At 45.0% G+C, this 18,914-nt stretch overlaps 1 protein-coding gene across 1 annotated transcript in view; it reads right to left on the bottom strand.

Annotated features, from left to right (window-relative positions):
* STX18 (syntaxin 18) overlaps positions 1–18,914 on the bottom strand; it is a 193,669-nt gene that overhangs the window by 96,877 nt on the left and 77,878 nt on the right. The window contains exon 2 of the mRNA XM_073648398.1: positions 8,535–8,602. Within this exon, the coding sequence (XP_073504499.1) occupies positions 8,535–8,602 (68 nt within the window). The remainder of the gene's footprint in view (positions 1–8,534; positions 8,603–18,914) is intronic.

Here is an 18,914-nt window from a genome sequence, read left to right as displayed (position 1 = left end):
TCCTGATTTCTCCTATTAGTGTGGTGGTTCCATCCGTATTCAGCTAAATTGGTTCCAAACACACTATATAGGAGTAGTTAGAGGAGCCTTTCTGCAGCATTGGGCCCTGCAGCCCCAGCCAGATTAGTATTAGCCTATTTTTGTAGCCTCATCTATTGCATTGTAGGTTACCTTCCTACATTGTAATAGCTACAAAAAGTTTGTGATACTATCGGTATTACATCTTTAGGCACATCCAGTGTCTTTTTGTGACAAAAAAAAACCTAAATAAAGTTCACCAAACACTCCACTTTACAGTTGTGTAGGCCACATTAGCTCATATTAAAGTCTAGTCCACTCTTTATAAAATTAGTGTTTCTTATACCTGTTAGCAGCTGTTCAGGAATAAGCACACTAAGCCCTTAGTACTTTTCTGCCTATCTTTATCAGTCTACCAAGATGAAGAAGGCAGGGAGTAAGGCATGTGGTCGTGGTCGTGGAGTTTCTGCAGGGAGAGGACGTGAGGATTCTGTGCCTGCAGGGAGAGAACGTGGGGATTCTGTGCCTGCTGCGGGCACCAGTGACTCAGCATCCCCCAGTTTTACCAGGGAACAGTCCTTTATGCGCAGCTTTGTAGGAGCTAACCGTACCCCACTGCTGCAGGAGGACCAAATTGAAGCCGTTGTCGGATGGATGGCAGCTAATGCATCGACTTCAATTAGTTCCAGATCCTTTCAGGTCCTGAGCACTGAAGAGCACCCATCTGTCTCTTCACCACCTGCCAAATTGCCCAGGCAGTCAGAGAGCCCTGGACAGGAGCCATCTCTACTTCTGTTCTCTGAATCTCTTGGCTTGGAAAGAGGGGGCCAGCCAAGCAGAATTAGAGAATTTGAAGAAGAGGTAGTATGCAGTGATGCGCAACCATTTTGTCTCTCTGAATCTGAAGAGGCGGGTGGGCCAGTGCCTATGGTCAGCAGCACACCTCAGTACGCATCTGATGATGAGACTCAGGTGCCACTTTCTGGTGCGTACTGCGCTGTCGAGACTACCCAGGAGAAGCAGTTGTTTGAAGAGGGTGGTGTAGATGATGAGGTCCTTGACCCATCATGGCGTGAGGGACAGGAAGGTGGTGGGAGCAGCTCTGAGGAAGAGATTCCCCGAACAGCCCAAAAATGAGGGAGAGGGAGGGGGCAGACTTGGTTGCCTGTAGCCTCCACTTCGGCACCCATTAGGAGCATGGCTCTTCCAAAATCCAAAGCGGGCACTCCCAAGACTTGCAGTGCCTGGTCCTTTTTTGACACAGTTGCAGATGACATTTGCTTTGTCAAATGCAAGCTGTGTAATCAGAAGGTGAAAAGAGGGAAAAGTGTCAGCAACCTCAATACCACAAATATGTGGAAACATGTGCGGACCAAGCACGTGGTGGAGTTACAAAAACACACTGAAGACCTAGGCCAACCTACAGCGCCACCTACCACCTCTTCAGCTCGTGTTGTAGCCTCTTCCTCCAGCTCACACACAGCTGGTTCGGCTTCCTCACAGGATCGCCAAGGAAGAATCTCTGGCACTGTTGTACAGAGACACAGTGTAATTCCACCCACAGCACCACTTTCCCAGTCATCCTCACACTCCCAGGCCAGTCTACAGCCATCGTTAGCACAGGCATGGGAGAAAAGGCGCCCATACTTGGCAAACCACCCCCGAGCACAGGATCTGAATGCTGGCATTGCTAAACTACTGGCCCTTGAAATGCTATCATTCAGGCTGGTGGAGACTGACACCTTCCGTAACTTTATGGCATTGGCAGTCCCACAATACAACGTGCCCAGCCGCTTTTATTTCAGCAGGCAAGCCGTCCCTGCCCTGCAACATCATGTGGAGGGAAAAATTAAACAAGCGCTACAAAACACCGTCAGTAGCAAGGTCCACCTAACCACCGATGCGTGGACCAGTAAGCCTGGACAGGGACGATACCTTTCCCTCACTGCCCATTGGGTAAATGTTGTGGAGCCGGGTACAGATCTTGAGAGTGGCGCTGTACGTGTTCTGCCAACTCCAAGGATTGCAGGAATCCAGTCTGTACACATTGACTCCTCCTCATACTCCAGTTCCTCCGAATCAGCGCTGCAGGAGGCGTCACGGTCTACTTCATCGACCCGTGAACGGTTACCTGTTATGATGACCGATATGAGCACAGCCGTGGCCAAACGTCAACAGGCCGTATTAAAATTAATTTCTTTGGGGAATCGAAGCCACACAGCGCAGGAGCTCTGGAATGCCATCAAGCAGCAGAGCGACGTGTGGTTTGTGCCAGCGAATCTCCAGCCAGGCATGGTAGTGTGTGACAATGGCCGAAATCTGGTGGCAGCTCTGGGCCTAGGCAACCTCACTCACATCCCATGTCTGGCACATGTGCTCAACTTGGTCGTGCAGAGTTTTTTGAGGGACTATCCGGATCTTGATGCACTGCTTCACAAGGTCCGCATAGAGTGCGCTCACTTGCGGCGTTCCAGCAACGCAAGATCACGCATTGCAGCTCTGCAGCGCCGATTACGTCTTCCGGAACATCGCATCATATATGACCTACCCACCAGGTGGAATTCAACGTTACATATGTTGGAGAGGTTGTGTGAGCAGCAGACAGCAGTAATGGAGTACCAGCTGCAGCAGGCGCAAACAAGTCGCAGTGCGCGCCGTTCACACTTCACCACCACTGAGTGGGCCTCTATGAAGAACATTTGCCACGTTTTGCGTGCCTTCGATTATTCCACGCGGATGGCGAGTGCAGATGATACACTAGTCAGCATGACTATCCCCCTTATCTGCCTGCTTGAAAAAACACTGCAAGCACTAAGGGACGAGGTTTTGGAAGAGGTGGAGGATGAGGAGTCACAAATGCCATCTGCTTCTCTACAGTCTGCGCAACGTGGTTCCTCACAAAGGCCTAGGCAGGGGACACTTTGTGAGGAGGATGAGGAGGAGTCAATGGATGAGGAAGACATCTGTCCAGAGGAGGGAGGTACACAATGCTCTAGTAGTCAGTATCTAGAGCGAGGGTGGGGTGATGCAGAGCAGGCAGAGATCACGCCTCAAGCAGGGGACAGCGTTTCTTGGCCAGTTGGCAGTCTGCAGCACATGGTTGATTTCATGCTGCAGTGCCTGAGAAAAAACCGCCGCATCGCCCACATTCTCAACACGGCTGATTATTGGGTGTCCACCCTCCTAGATCCTCGCTACCGGGACAACTTACAAAGCCTCATACCACCGTTGAACCGGGAGCGTAAAATGCGGGAGTACCAAGACGCACTGGTGCATTCCATCATGTTCTCCATTCCAACCGAGAGCAGTGCTGCTAGTGCTTTACAAAGCAGCTCAGTGCGTCGAGGCAGTGGAGGAAGCTCTGCACAAAGAGGGAGCAGAAGCAGCGCCTCAGCACAAGGCAAGACCAGTATGGCCGAAATGTGGCAAAGTTTTGTGTCCCGCCGCCACAAATGTCTACACCATCACAGACGGCTCCAGTCAGCAGGAGGCAACGTTTCCGTCAGATGGTGACAGACTACATGTCTTGCCCTCTTAGTGTACTCCAGACGGCTCTTCTCCCTTCAAGTTTTGGGCCTGTAAGCTGGATACATGGCCAGAGCTTAGTCAGTATGCATTGGAGGTGCTAGCTTGCCCTGCTGCTAGTATATTATCGGAACGCATCTTTAGTGCCGCAGGTGGTGTACTAACAGACCGTCGCATGCGACTATCGTCCGATAACGTTGACCGGCTTACTTTTCTCAAAATGAACAAGGCCTGGATCTCTCATGAATTTGCCAGTCCTCTTCCAGGATAAATAATTGGTTGGCAACAGTATCCAGGTCTCCTGTTGTGTTCATGTTTCTACCACCTGAACTGTAATCCCTGAGCTCCAACACCGCCAGTTGGCGCTCGGAAGTGCCGTCTGCACAGTCAACACTTGCTGCCGTGTTATTGGGGTTCAGTAACGTCAGCTGTTCCCCTGCTGTGCGGACGGCAATTTCTCCTGCTCTGTCTATATTCTCACTACTACAGATTTTAAAGTTGCTCCAATTACACCTCTGGCTCCTCTGTTTTTAGTATTTACCCTGGGCTCCAATACCGCTAGTTGCTGCTCAGAAGTGCCGTCTGCACAGTCAACGCTTGCTCCAGTGTTATTGGGGTTCAGTAACGTCAGCTGTTCCCCAGCTGTGTGTCCGGCAAATTCTCCTGCTCTGTCCACATTCACACTACTACAGATTTTAAAGTTGCTCCAATTACGCCTCGGGCTCCACTCTGTTTTTAGTATTTACCCTGGGTTCCAGCACCGCCAGCTGTTTCCCAGCAGTGTCTTTGGCACGGGTACTCCCTCCTGCCCAGCCTGGTTCCAGCACGCCAGCTGTTTCCGGGTAGTGTCAACATCACTTTGCCTCCAATGCGTTGTCCTGTCGTGTTGCGGTCGGGTTAGCCGACTCTATGGTGCCTGCAGTTTAGGTGACTCCTATGTGGGCTGCGGGATCTGGCAATGAAGGCTGGTTCCATAGTGCCAATAGGACAAGCACCCCCTGTAGGACTGTGGGTTTTGGTAACTGCGGCCGGCTCGCGGCCTTGAAACTTTTTTTTACTTGGGTACCTTCTGCTACCCATCCGGGTTCCAGTACCGTCAGCTGGTTCTCGGCAGTGCCTTTGGATTAGGTGCCTCCTTCTCGGTATCCAAGTTCCACCAACATCTGCTGGTCCTTGGTAGTGCTTTCTGGCACAGGTACCTCCTGCTTAGTAACCGAGTTCCAGTACCGTCAGCTGGTCCTCGGTAGTTCCATTGGCTCTTGTACCTTCTGCTACCCATCCGGGTTCCAGTACCGTCAGCCGGTCCTCGGTAGTTCCTCAGCCTTCTTGTACATTTCCAAGTTCAAGCTTTTTGAAATGGTTCTTGGTAATCACTCTGGATCTCCCTGACGAGGACCTTGAAGACGAGGACCCTGAAGACCAACCCGAAGAAGACGAGGACCCCGAAGACGACGACCCTGAAGACGAGGACCCCGAAGACGACAACCCTGAAGACGAGGACCCTGAAGACCACCCCGAAGAAGACGAGGACCCTGAAGACCACCCCGAAAAAGACGAGGACCCCGAAGACGAGGACCCTAAAGACCAACCCGAAGAAGACGAGGACCCCGAAGACGACGACCCTGAAGACGAGGACCCCGAAGACGACAACCCTGAAGACGAGGACCCCGAAGACGACAACCCTGAAGACGAGGACCCCGAAGACGACAACCCTGAAGACGAGGACCCCGAAGACGACAACCCTGAAGACGAGGACCCCGAAGACGACAACCCTGAAGACGACGACCCTGAAGACCACCCCGAACAAGACCAAGAAGATGACCCTGAAGAAGTTGACCAAGAGGACAAAGAAGAGAAGACAACCACCAAGATACAGAAGAACAAGAGACAGAAAACCAAGAAGCAGAATACAAGAAGCTGCAGAACAAAAAGCGGAAGAACATTAAGCATAAGACTAAAAATCAGAGCAAAAGATAATATCTAAATTATAAGCAGAAGATGACTAAGCAGTGTATGGGGGTGAGTCCGTTCCTCCTCGTGGTGCCCCTGGAAAAGACCTGCTGCTGCAGGCCAAACTGAACGCGGACAAATCCTGTTGTAAATCTTTTGTGACGGGCAGAACGAAAGGTGTAATGTTCAAACTTTTATAGATAACAACTACAGGAATGCCTGCCACAAATAAGAATATGATGAAGAAGAAGAATATGAAGAAGATGAAGAAGTAGAATATGAAGAAGAATAATAGTTGAATAAGAAGAATATGAAGAATGTAAAAAAAAAAGAATAATACGAAGAAGGTGAAGAAGAAGATGAAGAAGGTGAAGAAGAAGTGGATGAAAAAGATGCTGATGCTGAGGATGATGAAGGATAAAGTGTGGGAGAAGTAAAAAAGAAGGTGAAGAGCATGGAAGTAGTGAAACATAAATATCTGACAAAATATAAAAATACGTAACATAGTCAATATTTCCGTAACTCAGAACGTCTTAAAAAAAATATTAATTCCTGCTATTCAATTTGATTGGGCTAAACCTCTATGCCTTTATTGTCTCCCCCACCTCCCCCAATACATTCTACATTATTCTTAGTTGTTTTCCTTCATGTAGAATTAACCTACAAGGAAAGAAAGGGTTTATTTTCATTCCGATATTTCTGTCCCATTGACTTGCATTGGTTTCCGGTATCGGAATCGGCGATATCCGATACTTTTTGGGTATCAGCCCGATCCAATCCGATCCGATATTTCCAGATATCGGAAGGTATCGCTCAATACTACTTGTGGGTAGAGTTGAAGATAAAGCTGTATACATACCCGAGTGAGTTGACCAGTATGCACCAACTATGTGAACGTGTAGAAGAGACCCGAGATCAGATTTTGGTCGAGACATGCTTAAATCTGATCGAGAGCATGCCCAGAAGGATTCAGGCAGTGTTGAAAGCCAAAGGGGAATTTACAAATTACTGACAAAATAATAAAAATTAACATTTATATTTTTAGGAACAAAACTGTAACAATGCAGTGATATGATAAGAATCTGCATAACTAATCATATGCTAAATAGTTGCAAGTCAAATTTATGTATGAGATAGTCAAGAAGATTGTCTATAAAATGATGGTATTCTCACATTCGATGGTGAGATATGGAGCCTGAAAGTCAAAAGTTCAAAACATTGTTACCCTTTTGTTAGTCAGTGTATTCAGCAGTCTTGGTGTATTCTATGTGATGAATATACCTCAGTCTCTGTGTCCCCTATGTGATGTATATACAGCAGTCTTAGTGTTTCCTATGTGATGTATATACAGCAGTCTCTACAAGCTTTATGTGAGCAGTGATGAATTTCCCATTGTGAGGAGACCTGAATTGAAATATACATCTTTGTCCGGAAAAACCTACTGTTGCGAGTTATTTTCAAAACTTATCATCTCAAAGAGCCGACTGTGCTTCAGACTGACACAACAATGGAAAAGCAACTGTGAGCAGTCATCATCATCCATACCACCCAACATCACAGCTGCACCAAAGAGAAGCACTTTCAGCCATCACATTAGGGATCAGTTAATTAAATGTTTGACCAAATATAGCAGGATATATATCCAACGAGCTGGAGGGTCCCTCTCCTCGCCAACGAGCTGGATGGTCCCTCTCCTCGCCAACGAGCTGGATGGTCCCTCTCCTCGCCAACGAGCTGGATGGTCCCTCTCCTCGCCAACGAGCTGGATGGTCCCTCTCCTCGCCAACGAGCTGGATGGTCCCTCTCCTCGCCAACGAGCTGGATGGTCCCTCTCCTCGCCAACGAGCTGGATGGTCCCTCTCCTCGCCAACGAGCTGGATGGTCCCTCTCCTCGCCAACGAGCTGGATGGTCCCTCTCCCCGCCAACGAGCTGGATGGTCCCTCTCCCCGCCAACGAGCTGGATGGTCCCTCTCCTCGCCTACGAGCTGGATGGTCCTTCTCCTCGCCTACGAGCTAGATGGTCCCTCTCCTCGCCTACGAGCTAGATGGTCCCTCTCCTCGATAACAACCTGGATGGTCCCTCTCCTCGATAACAACCTGGATGGTCCCTCTCCTCGATAACAACCTGGATGGTCCCTCTCCTCGATAACAACCTGGATGGTCCCTCTCTTCTTGAGCCCGTGGTGTCCAAAAAGAAACCCACATTTTGATTCACCAGACCACAGAACAGTTTTCCATTTTGCCTCAGTCCATTTTAAATCAGCTTTGGCCCAGAGAATAGAGCAGGGTTTTTGGATTGTGTTGATATATGGCTTCTTCTTTGCATGACAGAGCTGTAACTTGCATTTGTGGATCGTACGGCGAATTGTGTTCACAGACAATGATTTCTGGAAGTATTCCTGAGCCCATGCAGTGATTTGCACTACCAAAGCACGCATGCTTTTAATGAAGTTTTGTGTGAGACCCCATAGATCACGAGCATCTAATATTAACCATCGGCCTTGTCCCTCGGGCACATGGATTTCTCCATGATCTCTGAATCTTATGATATTATGTACTGTAGATGGTGGGATATTCAAAGTCTTTGCCATTTTATGTTGAGGAACATTTTCTGAAGTTGTTCCACAATTTTTAGATGCAGTTGTTCACAGACTGGTGAACCTCTGACCATCTTTGCTTCTGAGAAACTCTGCCTCTCTAACATGCTCTCTTTATACATTCATGACACTAAGTTGAAGTTAAGCTCTGGCTGTTTTTCATTAGTACCACTTACTTTTCCAGCCTTTTGATAACTTTGTCCCAACTTTTTTGGAATGTGTTGCTGCCAATCAATTTCTAAAAGTTGATTTTTTCAAATAAAATAGAAAAATGTCTGACATTCAACTTCTGATCTGTGCCAGGTTGTGAATAAAATGAGATTTCCAAATCATTACATTCTTTTTTTTTTTTTCTGTACATTTTACACTGCGTTGTAACTTTTTTTTGGGAATTGGGGTTGTATATACACACAAGATAGGAACGACTTGTTTCCCGCACTCACCTGCAGGCATTAATGTAATCCTTCCTATGCTCCAGGAGAAAATCTTTCAGCTTTCCAATATTGTTGATCTAAACAGGAAAAAAAAAGAAACAGAAAATATAATGAATAAGGAACGCGGACCATTCATCCCCAGCCCTGTACATGTGACCGGGGACTGAGGACCATCATCCTCCCCTCCATGATTCTTTAGAGGATGGAGCAGTTATAGGCCGGGGCAGTTATGATGCAAGGTCTGGATGATTTCCATTACAGACATTAAAGGGGTTCTTCAGTGAAAACAAGTTATCACCTACCTACCGACAAGTGAGGGTCCGAGCGCTGTGATCTGCGCTTATCAGAACGGAAAACTCTTAACTCCGTAAAAATGGTGCAGCAGCACTCGTGGTCAACCGCCGCTCCATTCATTCATTATGGGGATGACTAGGTCTCCGAACTACAGCTGAAGGACAGGGGATTATCTCAAGCCAGAATACCCCTTTAAGGAAACATTCAGGCAAGCAAGAGAACAGCAGACACAATTGTATCCAGTCTAGACAATACTCTCTGACCTAATCTAGGCTGATACATTGTAACGGAGCATACACTCAGATAGGAAGCCTTTGAAAGTCATAAGACGGTTTTCAATCATTTGCAAAAAAGAAAAAAAGTTTTTTCCAGCTCACCAACTTCCTAGGAAGTATTTCTCCAGAGAGTGCACGGATTCAGAAAGGACTAGTGCTGGTGCAAGTTGAACAAGGCAAAAAAATGAAGAACGATGCATCCAGCACTGGAAATCCAGAGAAGTTCATTTTTTTTACCCTGTTTTCATTCACTGGCAACAAAGAACAGTGACAACAATACTAAAGGAATTACAAAGGTTTTTTTTTTCTTTTTTCTTCATCTGTACGCTCAATAAAATGTTTATCTAAAACTGGAATATCCCTTTAAATTGCTATTTGGGCGATTGTAATTATTAGGACTTTCTTGCAACCATGAAATGTGGCCACTAGATGGCATCAGAGCATGAAACATATGGTAAGACCTGCTGGATTTATATATGAAGCCTCAACACATTTTACACCCTAATAAAACAAGGGCAGCAAAGTCTCACTGGAGATCTTGGGGCGAAAAATCATTTCTGCAATTGGGATTCTTTAAAAATGTTGCACCGTTTGGTTTTCACAGGCTCTTTTGCTTCTCTGTACGTTCAACGCTGATGTGGTCTGTGATCATAAAATCAGTTATCGAAAACTTTTCTGCAAACAAAGTTCAGAAAAACACAGATAAAAGAGTTACAAACTGTACATAAGACCATCATAGTGGGCTCACTAATGGATGCTCAGGTAACAATCCGCAGGCGGTAACACTCAGCTATAGAAGGCCAACGCTGAAAAATGTATAAGGAAAAAAAAAATAAAAATGAACTCCAATTTTCCTATCAATCTCCAAATTCCCTCTTAATTCACACTCACAGGCATCTACTATAATTTTGTTAAAGGAAATGCCCTGGTGACTCTATGTCCGAATGTGAAATCAGCCGGCAGGGCCGGCGACAGTCCGGGAAACCGGCGCCGGCGACAGTCCGGGAAACCGGCGCCGGCGACAGTCCGGGAAACCGGCGCCGGCGACAGTCCGGGAAACCGGCATCACAGAAGTTGGCAGTCCAGTAACAGCACCACAAATCTCAGTAGTCCCAGAAAAAAGTACAGATTTCCCAAGCGTAGGGAGAAAAAAAAACAAAAACACCACAAATCTTGGCAATCCAAGAATCCAAGAAAAAGCACCACAGATCTTAAGGCCCCCGAGTCTCCACTATCATTGGTCGGAGGCCCCCATATAGTGGGTGTAGAGAGACGGACTGGGCACTTGGCATTTGTTTTTAAGGGAGATAAGCTGATGTCAGAGGTGTCTGGCATTGACTTTCTTCTCTCTCCCCGCTGAGAGAACATGAACGCTCAGCTGTCAGTGAACTCATGTGTACGGGGAGTCGGGAAACATGGAGGCCTGCTGAACGAACACTTGGCCAACACCTCGTCCATGGACAGATTTGGATCCCAGTTAATAATCACAACTCTCAGCTTTCCGGGAACCGAGAACCTAAATCACAGTCATTTTTTAGGTGTAGGTGTGTGTGTGTGTGTGTGTGTGTGTGTGTGTTTTGGGGTGTTCCAGGCTCCTCTCCAGGCCGTCCAAATGGGGTCGATAAGATATTTCTAGAACAGGGGCCTGGAAAAGAAACTCCTCCTATGGTCACCCGATGGATGAACAGCAGAACCAGAGCGGCTCCTCTGTACAATCACACCATTCTGAATTACCTAGAAAACAGATTTTTCAGAATGAAAACCACAACATGTTCAGGAACATAGCGAGAAATAAAAGATAATGAAAGCTGCAAATGTTTCCAGCGGGCATCTTTCATGTCAGGCCAAATCCAATCCTGCAGAGGCGGCTTTCATCTCTCACTAGAAATTGAAGTGGACGTCTAAGAAGATGGAGAGAGATCTGACTATTTGACTTTTCACCATATTCATCATATATTCAAGATGTCTGATTTGTAGCAGGAGTAAAAACTAAATAACAGAAGTAAATCCTAACACCCCCCCTGCGGCTATAATCGGGAGCATGTAACCAGAAAATCATTTATTATAAGGAGGCAGACCTGGAAATGCCTGACCGGTTCACGTGACTTCTGCTTCAGAAGAAGGCGCCAAAGTAATATGTAAAGCATCGGATAATCCAGCGCTAGTTCCCAGCACAAAAATGCAATTTAGCAAGACTGATAGCAGAAGCTGAGAGGCAGAACGACCAAGAAATTATTTTGGTTAAAGGGATACTCCATATCTCAAAAAATGATGGCTAGGATATGAGAGCAGATTTAGATTGGTAAGCATTTCATTTCTTAGACCTCCACTGACTCAGAGAACCAAACAGAAGCACAACTAATTCAGTTCTGTAGCTACCTTTTTCTTCCACCTTCACCCCAACCTCTCACGGAGCCAGGACCGGCACAGTCTTAATGGGGCTATCTGGCATTCACTGCACAGTCGGGTATCCCCCAGAAATGGACAGATAGTTCTAATCACCTTCATTCTTGGGATCAGTGACGATCCCAGAGACCAGATCTCCATCGATCACAATGTGATGCCATATCCTACCACCATTGCTTTACCAGATGGGCATACATTTTAAAGGGAATCTGTCAGTAGGATCAACCCTCCTAAGCCATCTAAATGGGCATGTAGGTAATAGGAAGCTGAATAAAATTATACTTTGATAACAACATTTTTCTTAATATGTAAATGAGCTGTTAAGATCTATGGGTCGGACATAGATCTCCCCGAGAATCAGCCTCCAGAGCTTATATTACCAGTGTGAGACATGTAATGACTGACAGTCTGCTCTCCTGATTTACATGTCTCACACTGGTAACGCCACCTAATCTCTGGAGGCAGATTCTCGGGGAGATCTATGTGCCGCCCATAGCTCTTAACAGCTCATTTACATATTAAGAAAAACATGGATTTCTCTGGAATAAGACATTAGATAGCAGATATCTAGGTAGCATTTTAATCAGCTTTCTATGACCTGTAGGCCCATATAGACGGCTTGGGAGGGTAGATTAAATGCACTTCTAGCACCTTTAGAAAAAAAAAAAAAAGTCACTTTGTGAACAACCCCTTTAACACCTGCGGGGTACAAAATGGACATGATGTCCTACCTGATGGTGAAGATTTCTTACTGTCCAGAACTTTAGAGCCAAGACATAGTTAATAAGAAAAATAAAAATAAATCAGTTCTTTTCCCTTTAAGCTATAATTGAAATCCTGCAGTTGTACAAGAGACTGCAATTAACGAAAAAGGGAAAAAGAAAAAAAAAAAGTGAAGGCGGCGCGGAAGAGGTAATTGCACTGTGTTTTCTTGGTCAATTAGACTGTACTCTCTGGTAATTCACAAAAGAAAATCCACTGTATCACAATGACAACTGTCTCATTTCCAAATGATTTGTCTCTGGGGGCACAGGCACTGGGCTCACGTTTCCCAGACAAAAGTTTGGCTTTTTTTTTTTAAACCAGGGTTGCACAGAGCAATTGATCCCGTAACCTAAAACTCGCCAGGTTGAGCAACATCTAAACAATGGGATAAGGGTGGCCATGTGCGGAGAGAGGTGTAGTTTAGAGGCAGGAGACAGCCAGCCGGGCTAGCTATAATCTCATCATCAAAACTGCTACCTTGTTCAGTTTCTGTTTTGTGTCACGGAAAAAGGACCAGAAGAAGGGGAAACAAAAAACAAAAAAGGGAAAAAAAAAAAAAAAAGACATGAATGGGACCCCGGATAACATGCATTGTTGCACATCGTAAAGATATCAAGGAGAGCGGGAGCCAAAAACTATTAGGAGGCAACGCAAAGACTGGAGAGAGGGGAGAAGTCTCCACAGACCACATCTTCTTCATCATGAGAAAGGGAGAAAAAAAAAAATCTTTATGTAGAAATACTCGGAAAATTAACGATCACTTACACATGGCGGTCTGCAGATAGCAGTGCTACACTATATACACGGGGCCCGTGGTCTGACAGAACCTATGGCCGAACATCTCACAAAGGTAAAGGATAAGGAATCCTTATATCATGATTAGCGTAAATTCTAAGGGTCTCTGTCAGCAGGTTTCTGCTATGCAATCTAATAGCAGTATAGTGTAGGGGCAGAGACGCTCATTCCAGCGATGTATCACTTACTGGGCTGCTTGGTGTAATTTTGGTACAATCCCTGTTTTCTCTGCTGTAGATATAGCAGTGTGGAGAATACAGAGCTGTGTAGAACCCCGCCCACAGCCCTGATTGGCAGCTTCCTGCGTACACTGTAAGCAAACTGCCAATCAGTAGTGGAGGCAGAGTTACACAGAGTAGCTGGACTTGTCTGCATGTGACACCTAGTCCTTCAGTGATAATCTCCTGCTGAAAAAAAAACACTGATTGTATCAAAATTACAGAACACAGCCTAATAAATGACACATCCCAGGAATCAGGATCTCCTTCCCTATTATATGATGCTATCAGATTAAATAGCAAAAAGCTGCTTACAAATTCCCTTTAACTGTCTGCTGATCACCTGATGAATGAGCAAAATGTTCGTTCATCGGGTGAAATGATCTTTTATTTTGCACCAAATATCATCGTTCTTGGCAGCGCATCACCATGTTTAAACAGGACTTGTGCTACTCTGAACAATGACAGTCTTAAGGGTTAATTACACTGTAGAATAATTGTGAACGAGCATCGTTAAAAACGCTTGTTTCACAATTATTCAGTCTTGTAAACATGCTGCTGATCACCCGACGAACGAGCAAAACTGAAAGATTGCGCTGGGGAGGCATCATGGTCAGCCATGGCTACAATCGCTAATTGCTAATACTGGCATATACCACCTAAATAACACATACATCTGCCAGGATATAACGTCAGCTCTCCTGCTTTGCACTAATGAGGGGAAAACACCCTGAAACACATGTCTGCAAATAGAGAGTCTGGTCGGCAAGGTTCTTTAAAAAGAGTGAATATTGACTTTGAAGATCGCCAAGTCCAACAATGGAGTTACAGTTTAGGTCCTCTTCCTCTCTGAAGAAGCTATCTGCATACATGTAGGACATGTCGGGAAGGTGTTAAGGGGAATCAGAGCTTCCTCAAGTTGCCTCAAGGGTGTCACACTCAGCTAGACAGTCTCTGCTCATTCTCTACACTGATGAGGGGCAAACACCCCAAAACAGCTGTTTTTAGCTATTTCTGGCTTTGCATTCATACTAAGCTTGTTAAAGAATAACCATAATTTTAAATATTTTTTTTCATAAATCAATAGTACATGTGAAAATAAGATTTCTAAAAGATCTTAGACAATTCTGCTTCTTTCTCCTCCTGGACTAATCTTTCATTTTCAAAATTCCAAATTCACAGATAAAAATCTGTCTTCAGCTAGAGGCAGACACAGACATTCTGCTGCTAGTTCTCCTGAAACCCCAGTTAGATTTCTTCATAGAACTTCATGGGCACCAACTGTCATCTCATATCTCAGTAATGGGAACATCTACATTCACTGACTAAAGATTTTACGACTGAATACAGAACATTATTTAGAGAGTGAAAAATCAGTCGAGGGGGAGAAAGAAACAGATTTCTCAGATAAGATATATTACAAAGTTTCTTATATTCATGTGTACTATTGATTTATGGGAAAATAGTAAGACAACGGTAAGCTTTAAAGGCTTGGATATTGACTTATAGGGTAGTTACTCCTCCTAGGTGGTACTTGTGAGAAAGCTTCTTTCATTCCGCGAGGGAGACAATTTGCAGACTTTTCTCCCATGAAATATTGCCAGTAAGACTCCATCTGGACTCTCTAAGGAAAATATGTACTTCCACCACTTGGAAGGAAGGAATGTTTGCAAGTCACTAGATCCATAGGAAAGGAAAAGCCAAAGCTGGCCATTCACGATAGTTGTCAGTGTCGAAACGCGTGGCTGACAACTCTCTCCACACGACCTCCTCATAAATATGTACGCTACACTTGACCAATCATTCATGTGTGTTTCAATCGAAAGAGAAGAAGCGGCTATCAAAAGTGGAATAAAGACTCGGAGATGATGAAATCCAAATAAAAAGAATTACATTTATTTAGTTTTGAGAAGATATGTCTTAACGGTGAACGACATGATTAACGTGTACATAAATGGCCAAAAGCAGTTTCATGTAAACCCCAACCTTCTCAAAAAACCCGAGAGCACTACTTCTATCTGGAGAAAGAAAGGTTCAGTCACCAATGGAGACATGGCTTCCTTACCATGAGAACTATTAACCTGTCAAATAGTCTAACTCAAGAGCAGCTGGTCATGGCAGGAACCATCCAAAAAAAACACAAAAAAAACGAAAGGATTAGATTTTTTTTTTTATAAGAAAATAAACTTATGTACACGTTAAATTCTTGTTCTGAATGTTGGTCTAGTTAACCGACATCCAGGATCAGAAATGAAAAACTGGTTCCTTTAGGGCAGACTGGATCATACATAGATAGCTATACTGCTTATCTTATGCTTTCCCCTCCCTCGGGTGCACTTGATTATCAAAGATCACAGTCTGGGAAGTCGCGCAGATCCACCCGCTGTTATCTTTTTGTCACAAACAGCTCTCTGCTGCCCCCTATCGTCTGGGAAATAACAAGATTGACCGATGATTAACTAAGGAGGCCATATGCTGTTTCCACTAAGGCCGGTTATTGAGAAACTAATAGTGAGCGTATGGTATATACACCTCCGATTACAATGCATGGAATGTGTGTATACCCCCGGTAAAGTCACTGCTAACTCTACAATAACCTGTCACGGGTGTGTCGGGTGTGAGACAGTCATTCTGGATCTGGATGTAGAAAGTCGCTGCGCTTGGCTTTGCAGACACCTTCTTGATCCTTTCACCATCCTTCCCTCTCTAGGACCCAGCGGTGAGCTTATTTCTAACACACCCTTGCTGGACCTTTAAATAACACCCAGTCTCTCCAGAGAATCGCTGGTGATAGAAGTATATTCCTCTGTTCAGGCCTGCAGTTCTAGTAGTTGGCTACTGCCTTCTTGGATTTCCTTTGTGATTATTGTCATGATCGCTCTGGTGTCTTCTCAAAGCTGAGTGTATCCCTTGTCTGTTTATCTTGTTTGTCTTTAGTTGCAGTGGGGCTGACTAGTGCTCACCCCTCCCCCTCCCTACCTAGGGCCTAGCTCCAGGGTCAGCCAGGGCTAAGGTATCCTGCTTGGCGATCGGTGAGGAACCTATTTAGGGACGATAGGTGAGCCAGGGTGTTGTACGATCTACCTAGGGGTCTCCACTCTCCCTAGCTGCTGGGCTTCCCCTCCTTTTCCCCTTGTCGTACGCTGGGTCTTTCCCATACCCAGCATGACATAACCAAAGTCTACTCGTTACCACCAGTCGTTTTTATACAGGCGGACTGGACGCCTGATTTTTGGTAGCGTATGGCTTCGGGGTATGGTTTACAGAACAAAAGGAACAGAACTATTACATTTTATATTTAATCCACAACGATAGGCAGTGTTTATAAAAAATATACAGAAGATTTTACAAAGGGAACAATACAGAATACACAATTATATAAAATAAAACAGGATTAACAAAAGAACTTACTACGCCGATCACAGCTGATTCAGCTTAGCAAAGGAGAGCACTTCGATTGGAGATGTTCAGTGAACGGGATTCATGCATACACCGATGTGCATCTCTACAGAAACACAGATCATAAATTTGCCTTAACCTTTTATCAGCACCTAAGCTACACCCACACACCTCCCCTTGATGACCTCATATGGGTTTGGTTGTGGGATGTTCTCAGCCCATCAAGATTTTATGAAATTCCCAGCTTATGAGATATTTTTCCTCCTGACAATCGCAAAAGCTAAAGATAGCCACCATATTTTTTAATCAGGATTTTACCTTTCCATAGATAGTAAACCTGGCATGGCTGGTCTCAGTTATCCAACAACTATTGAGTTGAGGGTTATAGGCAGGTGTTACAGTTACGAGAAAACATGCATATCCTTCCCCAAATAGCCCTGAAGTTGAAAATTTATGCCCCATCGATATCGGATCTATACAGACCCCAATATTCATAACTCTCCACCGATGCCCTACTGGCTACCAAAGATGTGTTGATGGAAGAAAGCTTATCGTGGGGAACAATAGCGCTCTTTAAAAGGTGTTAGATATTTGCTTCCATTCCTTTCAAAATTTAAGAGGTCTTTTCTGTCCAATCTATAAATCTCAGTCTTTCACAATAGATATCCTCTTTCAGTCACCTGGGCACTGCCGGGAGTCTGGGCTTCAAACAGAATTTTAATTAGATTTGTCAGTTCCCTATGTCCACTGAGCAATTCTACATCAAGGAGGATTAGAATATCAGCTCTTTTTCCTACTGCAATTCGGAGTGAGAGGATTGGGGGGGGATTCATCTTAATATTTTCTATGACACTGATGAACATATCTTTATTGAATAGCTGATCGATTTCGCCGAGTTGGCCAATCCTACCAAACAAGTTAGGCAGTGGATAAATTTTGCTCATTGAGAAATAAAAATTAATTTTCCTTGTAAGCAAAAAAATAAAAGAAAAATCAGATAGAGTTTCCCAGGGGTCTCCAATCAAGTGGTCTGTAATACAATCTGTACGCCAATAGCTCTTTTTTTCTCGGACTTATTCACTTGAATGGGCGAGTTTTGTCCGCAATATGGATTAGAGTAGAACATATCTGTTTCTTTTATATGGACCAAGTGACAGTAGCTCCAAGAATAACTAAATCAACTTAGAGGGTAGTCTGGTTTGGAAAGTCATTTTTAAAATTCCTTGTTAGGGAAGTTTGAGCGAGTTAGAGGGAGTATTTAGGAACTTTATTAGAGAGTAGCTATTCTTGATGACTCTTCATCTTGATGTATGCATGGAAAGTACATTGTTTCCACTGAACTCTGTGTAATACTTTTCTTTTCCTGTGATGGCGCTGCATGGAACCAAATACTAAAGTCCCCCACACAGATAAGACTAATGACATTGACGGGTTCAGCCGACAGTCTAACCATGTGTATGGGGGACTTCCAACTCCCCTGAGAGATGAGGTCAGGGGACAGAAGGATCCGGTTTGTACCAATTTCAGACTGCCGATCCCTTTATTCTCAAAGAGGTAAGCTACCTAAGGAGTCTAGCAGTGACTCTCGGTCAGCTGAGCACTCCTGTGTATGGGAAAGTACGGAGAGATAGCGATCTAACGTCTATGGGGAGCTTAACAGGTGGTTCCTCTACAAAATTTAGAGGGTCAATCAGCTTTTAGATGATGGTCAGACGTCCCTTTAAACAAACTGGTTAAGCGGTCACCTGTATGAAAAAAAAACCTTTAAATTTCCCTTCCAACTAAAGACATGTTTGTAAAGGCCCTTTAATGCTTAGTAAATGCACACTTTTCTTGTAGTTTACAAATTGTAGAACAATCCATGTCTTAAGTTTTAATTGCAAGTGCAGTGGGCAGACACTAGACTTCCAGCTCCCATGCCTGTCTCCTTATTTCCCCGTCTGCCGTCAGTCTTGGATTGACAGGCGACTCTTCTTCCTTCCCATGCCTGAGATTCTTTGCAGGCACTGAATCATTACCCAAGGTTGTCCGGTCAGAAAGGACAGCGCAGAGCAGTAAGCTCCTGGTGATGCTGCGAGAGCCAACCTGACGATCTGCCCTCTCTGTTGAAACGACCCCAAGCGATGATTCGACGCCTGTGCAACATCACTGCCTGGAGTGGTCGCCTCAAAAGGGAGTGGCGCATGTGCAGATCAGGAGGACGGGTCTTGCTAGTGTTCTGCGTGCGCAGTCTCCTC

The sequence above is a fragment of the Phyllobates terribilis genome, unplaced genomic scaffold (genome assembly GCF_046119375.1).
Source record: "Phyllobates terribilis strain yellow unplaced genomic scaffold, ASM4611937v1 Scaffold_1__5_contigs__length_1240528914, whole genome shotgun sequence".
Classification (NCBI taxonomy): Eukaryota; Metazoa; Chordata; class Amphibia; order Anura; family Dendrobatidae; genus Phyllobates; species Phyllobates terribilis.
This window is presented reverse-complemented; position numbering and strand designations above follow the sequence as displayed.